At 47.6% G+C, this 11,511-nt stretch overlaps 1 protein-coding gene across 1 annotated transcript in view; it reads left to right on the top strand.

The window, feature by feature from the left end:
- psma6l (proteasome 20S subunit alpha 6, like) overlaps positions 1–9,531 on the top strand; it is a gene marked incomplete at both ends in the record, with an annotated part of 14,480 nt that extends 4,949 nt beyond the window's left edge. The window contains 4 exons of the mRNA XM_080534307.1: positions 2,154–2,309; positions 2,988–3,169; positions 3,829–3,923; positions 9,474–9,531. Coding sequence (XP_080390433.1) covers positions 2,154–2,309; positions 2,988–3,169; positions 3,829–3,923; positions 9,474–9,531 — 491 coding nt within the window. The remainder of the gene's footprint in view (positions 1–2,153; positions 2,310–2,987; positions 3,170–3,828; positions 3,924–9,473) is intronic.
- Between the last annotated feature and the right edge of the window lie 1,980 nt (positions 9,532–11,511).

The raw sequence follows: 11,511 nt of genomic DNA, 5'->3' as shown, positions 1-11,511 counted from the left end.
AAGACATTGTGCTCTGTGAGGAAATATATAATTCTTGAATTTAGAATGCTGCCAAATAACTTCCCTAGGTTACTACCTACACAGATACCTCTGTAGTTGTTTGGATCAAATTTGTCTCCATTCTTGAAAATGGGTGTAATCAGCCCCTCACTCCAGCTTTCAGGGAAATGACCCACACTCAGTACCAAGTTGAATACCTTTAGAATGGCCAATTTACATTTTCTATTGGTATATTTTATCATCTCGTTTAAGATGCCATCAGGCCCACATGCTTTTTTGTTCTGCAGAACCTTTAGTTTGTCTTCCAATTCTAATTCAGTGATTGGGAAATCCAGTGGGGTCTGATAGTCCTTAATAGCTCTTTCAAAGGTTTTCAATTTATCTGAGATCTGCTCTTGGGCTTCATTCTTTGTAGGTTTTCTATAAAGATCCCCAAAATGTGTTTTCCATGTATCACCATTTTGAATTGATTGTTCATTTTTATGTTTCTTGGTAAATAAGTTCCAGTTTTCCCAGAATTTATTTGATCCCAGAGACTCTTCAATTAATTCTAGTTGGTTTTGTAAATATTGGTCTTTTTTTGTTCTCAGTGTTTTTTTATATTGCTTTAAAGTGTCACAGTAACTAAGGCGTAACTCCTGACTCTCTGGATTCCTGTGTTTTTGGTTGGAGATATTTCTTAGTGTCTTCCTAATGGATTTACAGTCTAAATCAAACCACCTTTCCCTGTTTGTTTTCTTTTGTTGTTTTGTTTTGCATTTTAAGTTTGAGGATGAGGCCAAATGATCAAATATGTGGTTAATGTGTGCCAGACAGCACTCTACACCTTCAGTATTCTGAGGGTAAGTCTGGGACAAGAAGGAGTCTAGAAGAGACTGTGTTGACTCACTGACCATAGCATTCTGGTACTGCTCCGGACTGTTTGGGGCCCATCTGTATTTCCTCTTTATGTTATACAGATTACAGGACTGAGAACATATATTACCTGTGTCTGCCCTTTTTAGATATAAAGTGATCTGGGAGTGATCTGATAGAGGTGATTGTTTTTTTACTGTGAAGGCTCTCAAAGAGTTTAGGTCTAAATCTGTTATAGCATAGTCAACGGTGCTGCTTCCAAGTCTTGAACAATACGTATACCGTCCAAAAGAATCCCCTCGCAGCCTTCCATTGACAATGTACAGGCCCAACGCTCTACAAATCTGCAGCACTTGTTTTCCACTCTTGTTTGTGGTTTTATCATAGTTATTCCTGTTGGTAAGGTTAGGAAAAAGAAGGTTATCTCCAGTGATGTAACTGTCACCTTCAGTACTAGTAAAGTCTACCTCCTCACCAGTCCTAGAATTTAGATCTCCCATGATCAGCACAGATCCCTGGGCCTGGAAATGACTGATCTCTTCTTCTATGATGGAGAAAATCTCCTCACTGAAATATGGAGACTCTATTGGGGGATTATAAATTGCGCATAGAAAAATGCTTTTCTCGCTGGAAATTATATCTTTTTGTATTTTTAACCAAATGTGATTTTTCCCTTTCTTCTTTATTTCTATAGAGTCAGCTAGTTGTGACTTATACCAGATCAACATCCCCCCAGAGTCTCTGCCCTGGGTGACTCCATTTAGTTTAGTTGATGGGACTATAATCTCTCTATAGTTAGGAGGGCACCCAGTAGGGACATCTCCTTTGCACCAAGTCTCCTGCAAAATAACAATATCAACACCAGTAACCTTGTCTAAAAATTCAAGATTTCTGCTTTTTAAACCAAATAAATAAGAATTTAAACCCTGAATATTCCAAACTGATATGCTAAACGATTGTATCATTGACACTGTAACAAATTGACATTTTAAGTTGAGAAGAAAGAAGTAACAGTTTAGAACATGACATATTTACAATGTAACTTGGCATGTAGCCTAGATATGTTTTTTTTATTTTTTTTATTTTATTTTTTTACTTCATGAACAAGCATTACCTGCTTAATGACCACTGCCGCTGGTTGTGGCCCATTAGCTCGCTCTCTCTCTCTCTCTCTCTCTCTCTCTCTCTCTCTCTCTCTCTCTCTCTCTCTCTCTCTCTCTCTCTCTCTCTCTCTCTCTCTCTCTCTCTCACACACACACACACACACATGGTTGTTGACTCCTCCCCCTCCTCCTCAGCGGACAGCCGTTCCCAGGTCCACAGGGCGCGGGCGGAGGCCGGGGAGTGGAAGTACAAGTTCGGTTATGACATCACGGCGGACATGTTGTGTCGGAGGATGGCCGACATCTCCCAGGTCTACACCCAGAACGCTGAGATGAGACCTCTGGGCTGCTGTGAGTTGTTGCTTTTCTCCTCTTCTGTCCTGTCCTCCTCTACTGACTACACTCTTATGGCACCATTGAGGTGTGAATGGTGGCAGCTTAAGCTCTATTGGCACGGGATTAGTATTATGTGGTGACGTCCGTAATTTGTAATAATTCCGGAAGTCGTCTGTGTTCTTTATCCTGTGCGAATCAGCCATGTCCATGAAAAAAAAAATCCACCGCAAATTACCTATCGTATTTCACTGATTCTGGAGGTCCATAATGTCCATAAATTCCAGTAAAACACAGAATTTGCTTTACCCGTGCGGATGCGCCACACGAAACACAGCCATCGGGGGCCGAATTTCTAAATTACGGAGGTCACCACATAATACTGATCCCGTCCGAATAGGGCTTTAGTTGCCAACAGTTCTTGGGTTTCGCAACACTTTATTTTAACAGTGCAGTAAAGCTCCGAGGACTATTCCCCAATAATCTATCTATCTATCTATCTATCTATCTCTCTCTCTCTCTCTCTCTCTCTCTCTCTCTCTCTCTCTCTCTCTCTCTCTCTCTCTCTCTCTCTCTGTCTCTCTCTGTCTCCCTCTCTCTCTCTCTCCCTCTCCCTCCCTCCTCCCTCCCTCCCTCCTATCTCTCTCTCCCTCTCTCTCCCTCCCTCCCTCCCTCTCTCCTCTCTCCCTCCCCCAGGTATGATCCTCGTCTCCATGGACCCCCACCAGGGCCCTGCTGTGCTGTATAAGTGTGACCCTGCAGGGTACTACTGTGGGTTCAGGGCCACGGCTGTAGGGGCCAAGCAGACGGAGGCCAACAGCTACCTGGAGAAGAAGCTGAAGAAGAGGCCGGAGCTACGCTACGACCAGGCTGTAGAGGTACGGGGAGGTTTACCATGGTGATGGTGATGGTGATGATGATGATGATGAGGAGGAGGAGGATGATGATGATGCTGTAGAGGTATGGGGACGGTTATCATGATGATGATGATGATGATGATGATGGTAATGATGATGATGATGATGATGATGATGATAATAATAATAATAATAATAATAACTTTTTATTTGTATAGCATTTTTCCTGCAAACGTTGCAGCTCAAAGTGCTCCAATCATAATATAATTATAATTTAATTATTTAGTCATTTAAAGGCAATATTAAAAAGATGGGTTAGGGTTAGGGTCTTGACTTGAACATATTTGCTGAGGTTGCATCCCTAATGTAAACTGACAGTGCATTCCACAATCTGGGAGCATAAAATGAGAATGCAGCCTCAGCAAATCTCTTTTGTACATGTGGTACTCAGAGAAAACCAGCATCAGAAGACCTGAGAGCTCTATTGGGCTGATATGCTAGCAAAAGGTCTTTCTGATATTCTGGGGCTGTGCCAGTGAGAGCTTTATAAACAAGCAGAAGGATCTTGAAATCTATTCTAAACTTAACAGGAAGCCAGATGATGATAATGATGATGATGATTGGATTTATGGCACTTTAGTAATCATCTAAATGGACTCCTCCTCTCTCTCCTCCTGTAGTTGGGCATCTCCTGCCTGTCCTCCATCTTGTCTATGGACTTCAAGCCCAGCGAGCTGGAAGTAGGAGTGGTCACCAGAGACAATCCCAAGTTCAGGTACATCTCTCAGGTTCATCTCTCTTTCTTTATCTCTCTCTCTCTCAAACGTTTTTTTGATTGAATTGATTGAAAACCTTTATTGTCCCCAATGGGGAAATTTTGTTGTCAAACAGCTCAGTTAGGGCAGACAGAAAACATTCAATAAAATACATAAAACAGTGCAGGCTCAATAAGTAAAAAGTTCCAAGTTCCAAAGTTCCAGCTCCAGGTCTCCCCCACCCTGCAGGGCCTGGTTGTAGAGTCGGAGTGCAGCTGGAACAAAGGACTGTCCAAATCTTTTTGTACTTTGACGGGGGAGAACAAATCTGTGGCTGAACTTGCTCCTCATCCCCGCCAGCTCGCAGTACATCGGGTGGGAGGGATTGGCCAGCATGGCCGCCAGTTTTTTCCCCATCCTCTGTTCTGCCACCACCTCTAGGCTGTCCAGCCCGGTCCCCACCACAGAGCTGGCCTTCTTCACCAGTTTGTTTAGCTTCGCAGCATCCCTGGCACAGATGTTTCCACCCCAGCAGGCCACGGCGAAGAACAGAACGCTGGCAACCACCGACTGATAAAACATTCGCAGCAGCTTGTTGCAGACACCGAAAGACCTCAGCCTTCTCAGGAAAAACAGTCTGCTCTGCCCTTTCCTGAGAAGAGCCTCGGTGTTGTCAGTCCAGTCCAGTTTGTTATTAATTTGTACTCCCAGGTACCTGTAGGAGTCCACCCTCTCGACTTCCACCCCCTTGATGGTGATGGGGGCTGGGGTCCTTCTCTTCCTCCTAAAATCCACCACCAACTCCTTTGTTTTGCTGGTGTTAAGCAAAAGGTAGTTGGTGTCGCACCACTGCACAAAGCTCTCCACCAGGGCCCTGTACTCCTCATCCCTGTCGTCTGTGATGTAACCGACGATAGAGGAGTCATCAGAAAACTTCTGCAGGTGGCACTGGTCGGAGCTAAACTGGAAGTCGGAGGTATAGAGGGTGAAGAGAAAGGGTGACAGAACAGTTCCCTGGGGGGCACCGGTGTTGCACACCACCACCTCAGACTGACAGCCCTGCAGTCTCACATACTGACGTCTGTCTGTGAGGTAGTTGTGGATCCAAGCCGTCAGGGAGTCCTCCACACACATCACTGCTAGTTTGTCAGCCAGCAGTGATGGCTTGATAGTGTTAAATGCACTGGAGAAGTCGAAGAACATGGTCCTCACCATGCTCTGTGGCCTCTCCAGGTGTGTGTAGGCCCTGTGCAGCATGTAAATGATGGCATCCTCCACCCCCATGCTCTCCTGGTATGCAAACTGCCGGGGGTCCAGGAAGTCCTTCACCTGGGGCTTAAGGTGTTGCAGCACTAGCCTCTCCAGGATCTTCATGACCTGTGGTGTCAGGGCGACAGGTCTGTAGTCGTTTGGGGTGCTGGGCCGTCCCTTCTTTGGCACTGGGACGATGCAAGAGGTCTTCCAGAGCTGTGGCACCCTCCTCAGTCTTAGAGATAGACTGAAGAGATGTTGGAATGTGTCCGCCAGCTCTCCAGCACACACCTTCAGAACCCTGGGGTTGATGTTGTCTGGACCTCTGGACTTGTTCACATTCACCCTGGAGAGCTGCCTTCTCACCTGCTCAGATGTTATAAAGCTGTGAGTACAGGTGTCTCCAGGTGTGAAGCATGCTCCCTGGCTCCTGGTGTTGGTAAGGGGAGGCAATTGCTGCTGGGGTGTGAGGGGGTCAGGGGGAGTGGGGGCTACTGTTGCCAGGGGTGCGGTACATTGGAGAGGGGAGGAGAGGGTCGGGGGCTGTGGGGGGTGACAGGGGGATGGTTGGTCAAACCTGTTAAAGAAGCAGTTCAGGTCATCCGCCTGCTCTCGGGTCCCCTCCACCACAGTATGTGGCTGCTTGTGGCCCGTGATCTTCTTGAAACCCTTCCACACCTCCTTGGAGCTGTGGGCCACTAGCCCGCCCTCCAATTTCCTCCTGTATTCCTCTTTGGCTGCTCTCAGCTCCTTCTTCACCTCCTTCTGAGCGGCCCTGGCTCCCTCAGTGTCCCCTGCCTTAAACAGCCTCCTCTTCCTTTTCAGAAGGTTCTTGATGTTCCCATTTATCCACGGCTTGTTGTTAGGAAAGCACCGTACCTTTTTAATGGGGACGATGCTCTCCTCGCAGAACTTGATATAGTCTGTGACACAGTCTAGCAGACCATCTATGTCCTCCCCGTGGACTCTCTGGAACATCCCCCAGTCGGTTGTTTCAAAACACGCCCTCAGCTCCTCCTCCACGTCTTCTGACCATTGCTGGACAGTCCTGGTGGTGATAGGCAGCCTTTTTATGATAGGGGTGTATGTTGGTTCCATCCAGACCATGTTGTGATCGGATGCCCCTAGTGGCGGGAGGGCAGTGGATGTGTAAGCTCCCTTCACATTGGCATATAGTTTGTCTAGTATTTTGTTCTCCCTTGTTTTACATGTGACATACTGGGTAAAATCCGTCAGTGTCTTTTCCATATTTACGTGGTTGAAGTCCCCATTCACAATGACAAATGCGTTTGGGTGTGCAGTCTGTATCCCCGCGATGCAGGAATGGATGACGTCATTTGCGCGCGCCGGGGACGCGCTTGGGGGGATGTAAACAGTCACTGCCACAACATGGGAGAACTCTCTCGGACAGAGATCTGGCCTCAAACCTAGCGCCAACAGTTCTATGTCTGGAGTGCAGACTTGCTCTTTGATTGTGATATGGCCTGGCTTGCACCACTTGGAATTAACAAACACAGCGATCCCGCCTCCTTTGTTCTTACCGCTATTCCTGGTTCTGTCCGCTCGGACCATGGTGAAGCCATCTTGCTCTACCGCTCCGTCTGGGATGCCAGGATTCAGCCAGGATTCAGTCAGGAATAGCAGGCTACATTTCCCATATTCCCCCTGTCCCTTCATCAGAGCAGAGAGCTCATCAGCCTTGTTGACCAGCGACCTGACGTTCCCCATAAGAACAGACGGCAGGTAGGTCCTCTTGGCTTGTCTGTCTCTCCTCGCCCTCACAAACGCTCCAGCCCTCGTTCCTCGTCTGCGTGTCTTTATTTCGCTGGGCATTCCTGTTGGAGGAGCAGCCGCTCGACTCCTAAAGGCAATGAGCTCCTCTCTGGAATACACCCGCACTCCTCCGTTTATCAGGCACATATTGAGCACTCCGGTTAAAAGATAAAAGATAAAAGTTTGAAATAAAAGGTTGAAAAAGAGAATCACCAACTAACGTCGTATAGGTCAGGAGGTAGAGGTAGTGTTCACGTCGTATAGGCGTTAAAAAGGCGATTAGTTAGATTAAAAGGGCTAGAAAAGGGCTAAAAAAGTAGAAGTAAGACTGAGTTGTTTAACTGGCTGCCACCCAACCGGCGCCATTTTGTCAAATATTTTTTGTTTTATTTTTGTTTTGTTTTTGTTCTCTCCCTCTCTTCCTCTGACGTCCACTCTCATCCTCTCTTCCTCCCTCCTTCTCTCTCTCTCCCTCTCCCTCTCTCTCTCTCCCTCTCTCTCTCTCTCTCTCTCCCTCTCGCGGGGGACTTCAATCATGCTGACCTGAAGGTAGTACTACCCAAGTTTTATCAGCATGTTAAATGTGCAACAAGAGGAGATAACACACTGGACAAGGTATACACCAATATCAAGCTTGCCTACAAAGCCAGACCGCTAGCTCATCTAGGCATGTCTGACCACGTGTCCATCCTCCTGATCCCAGCCTACACTCCCATGAGGAAAAGTGCTCCCATCACCACTAAGACTGTCAGAACCTGGCCAGCAGGGTCCGCTCCACTGCAGATCTGCCTGAATGACACCTCATGGCAGGAATATGAGCATGAGGACCTGGAACAGTTCACGTCTTCGGTTCTGAACCACATAGTGAACTGCACCAACTCAGCCACCGTGGACAAACGTGTCCGGGTCTACCCCAACACGAAGCCATGGATGACTGAGAACTGCTCAAGGAGAGGAACAACGCCTTCTCAGCGAAGGACAAACTGCTGTATAACACCACCAGGGCTAACCTAAACCGTGGCATCCGGGAGGCCAAGGCAGACCACAGAGAGAAGATTGAGGAATGCTTCCTGAGCAACGACTCCAGGCGGGTGTGGCAGGGGGTTCAGCACATGACAAACTTCAGAGCCAACAGGCTCACAGCCGCTGAGGGCGACCCCCTGCTGGCGGAAAAGCTGAACTCCTTCTACGCCCGGTTCGACGAGGGGCGAACGGAGGTAACCACAACACAAACACCACTCTCTCCAGCTCTCAGCAGCCTCACCCTCACAGAGCATGAAGTGAGACGCGTGCTGAAGGCGGTGGACCCCAGAAAAGCCTCAGGGCCGGATGGCGTCCTGGGACGGGTGCTGAGGGACTGCGCCGACCTGCTGGCCGGGGTTTTCACCAACATCTTCAACCAGTCCCTGTTCCAGGCCACCATCCCACCCTGCCTGAAAACCTCAACAATCATCCCAGTCCCGAAGAAAAGCACGGTGAGCTGCCTAAACGACTACCGCCCGGTGGCACTCACACCAATCATCATGAAGTGCTTCGAGAAACTGGTCCGGACCCACATAGTCACACGCCTCCCGCCCAACCTGGATCCATACCAGTTCGCCTACAGAGCCCACAGGTCCACAGAGGACGCCATCGCGACGACTCTCCACTCCACTCTATCCCACCTGGAGAGGGGGAACAGCTACGCGAGACTGCTCTTTGTGGACTTCAGCTCTGCTTTCAACACTATCCTTCCAGACAGGCTAGTGACCAAACTACTAGACCTGGGACTATCACACTCTATCTGTGCATGGATCAAGGACTTCCTGTCGGACTTCCCGCCCCCCTCCCCTCTCTGAAAGAGCTGTACAACACACACTGCCTCAGGAAGGCCTCCAAGATCTCCAGGGACCCATCCCACCCTGGGAACGAACACTTTGTTCGGCTGCCATCAGGCAGACGGTTCAGGACCATGTCCGCAAGGACAAATAGACTGAAGCTCAGCTTCTACCCTAGGGCCATTCAGGCCCTGAACACAACAAAAGACCTAGGTTCTAGGCCCTGGACAATCTAGACAATTTGATGGCAGCTACTAGATTGTAATCATAAGTGCAATATTAAAATACAACTGTGAACATTTCAAACCTGCAAACTGCGACACTTTAAATGAATGTGCAATAATACCATGTGCAATATGACAACCCTTGTGTACATAAGGTTCAGAGATAGGAAATGTTAGGATATGTATAGCATAGCATAGAGTACAGCACAGTGTTTTATTTGTATAGTATAGTAGTATAGTATAGTGGATAGTGTATATAGCCTTTATTTATTGTAAACCAGCTCTTTTCCCCTCTTGTTTTTAGTAATTCTTTTTTTCCAAGCACCAGGGGAGCCCCCCCTCCTAAATTTCGTTGTATGGTACCTGTACTGTATTAATGACAATAAAGACCATTCATTCATTCATTCTCTCCCTCTCCCTCACCCTCCCTCTCTCCCTCCCCCCCCCCCCTCTCTCTCTCTCTCAAACTTTCTATCCCTCTCTTCCTCTCTCTCTCTCCTTACAGGAACCTCTCGGAGACAGAAATCGACGGTCACCTGGTCGCTATCGCAGAGAGGGAGTAGAGGAGCTGGGGTGATCAGTCCTGGGTGTTACGCCCCTGCCCAGTTCTGTTCTGTTCTCTGTCTGTTGAGGAGGTGTGTGTCAGAGGGGGAGGGGCTAAGGAGGAGGTGTGACTGAGGGGGAGGGGCCATGGAGGTGCTGATTGAGCTAATGACACACACCTGTGGCTGATCACCTTCGAGCTTTCAAAAAAAGACTGCAGAACTGGGGACATATTGCTCACCCTTTTCATAATGCCTACCTTTCTGTTTCTGTGATGTTTGATGACTAGCTTTTGGTTGGAGTTACTTGCCTTAGTTGTTTTGGTTTGTTTTCTCCCATGTTCGTTTGTTTGGTTCTTTGCTTAGCAGTAGTGCAGCAGATTAATGAAATAATCGTTCGCTTGGTGATACAAGCACCAAATTTGGCACACAAGTGCTTTGGGACCTACTCTCTCAGAAAAGTACGGTTTCCACTTGAAAAAACAAAATGGCCACCATTTTTCAAGATGGCCGCCATTCGAAATGGATTCAAACAGCGTTTTTGACTGAATAATCCTATTTTGATGGCCTATACATTGAAATATATTGTAGCGAACGGGAATCTGCTAGTGTAACTCGCCCCATGCGGGAGTCGAACCCCGACCTCCCACATAACCGACGGCCGCGCTAACCATTAGACCAAGAGAGTTAACTTCCTTGGAGGAGCTGTTAACGGGGCCTCATACAGGATCGTTACACTATCCTCACCGTTCGGGAGAGCGTGCCCTCACGCTTCACTATGTCAAGTCCCTCACGTGGACACGCCTCTCCGATGGCCTTCCTTCCATCCCACTTCTGACACCAGTGTAGCGAACGGGAATCTTCTAGTGTAACCTTGGCCAAATTCTACCCAAAGCCTTACTAAGCCTGCATCCTGAAGAGTCGCAAAAACATTGACTGCAACAACAAGAATATCTGTGTCGCATGCCTTGATCAACACAGACTTCATCTGTTGCTTGGCTGCATGAAGAGTATGTATGAAGATTCTGGAGTCAGCTTCCTCATGGTTACATGGACTTAAGCCTTCAAGGCTGATGGGCTTGTTTGATAGAGCCTGCTCCCCTTTGGTCACAACTATGACATTGTTGGGACACAGGGTCACTATCTTGTCGGCTAGGAACATGAAGAGCTCAGTCTTGTTGTTGCTGTCTCGCAGGAAGCTTTTCCAGTTGGGTGGCAGTTTGTTTTTGTCTGTCACTCTTCGTCGACCTCCCATACCTCTGTTTGACCTAGTTTCAGCCTTCAGGCTTGAAGTCCAGTAGACATCAAAAATGATATCTGTTCGCTCATACTTTGATGAGTAGGTCTGGATTTTTGGAACTACATCCTGGACAGCATATTCCTCAAAGGTCTTTGATGTCGTAGGAGACAATGAATGCACAAGAGAGGAACCATCAATGATAATGGCATCACATTCTGGTTGTTTGTCAGGAGGAGAAATGGTAGCTTCCAGAATTTTTGAAAGCTGAGACTTCTGGCCAGAGTGGAGTTTCCCTGTGTCACTCAGTGCAGCAGGGAAAGGTTGATTCTCATGCTTAAAGAACTCAAGCAGGTCACACTCTCGTGATTGGCACGATATAAAAAGCTGCGAGAACAGACGACAGTCATCTTTGAGTACCTGCTTCTTCATGTCACTGGAAGCTGCAGCTGCCTCTTGGCGAAAGAAGTCGGCTTTGTTCTTTTTAATGGGCTTATAGAAGGAACCCTCATCCCCCAGACCATTGAAAAAGTCTCTGAAGGCAGCTTGACCTTTCTCAAAGTGAGTTCTTACAAGCTCAGCAGCACTGGGATGTGCGATGGTTTTTGTGTCCAATGTGAGCAGATCTTTGGACTCTTCCTGGAAAGGATTGCCCAGATCCTTCATCACATCAAACAACTTTTGGACCTTGTCAGTGAAGGACTTCTGAGACTGACTGGTCTGCTCATGATGCCTGACATCTTTGTTTGCTTCTTTGACTTGAG

This window comes from Nansenia antarctica, assembly GCF_963989245.1.
Source record: "Nansenia antarctica genome assembly, chromosome: 1".
NCBI lineage: Eukaryota > Metazoa > Chordata > Actinopteri > Argentiniformes > Microstomatidae > Nansenia > Nansenia antarctica.
The sequence above is the reverse complement of the archived record's forward strand: the minus strand, read 5'-3'. Positions and strand labels throughout refer to the sequence as shown.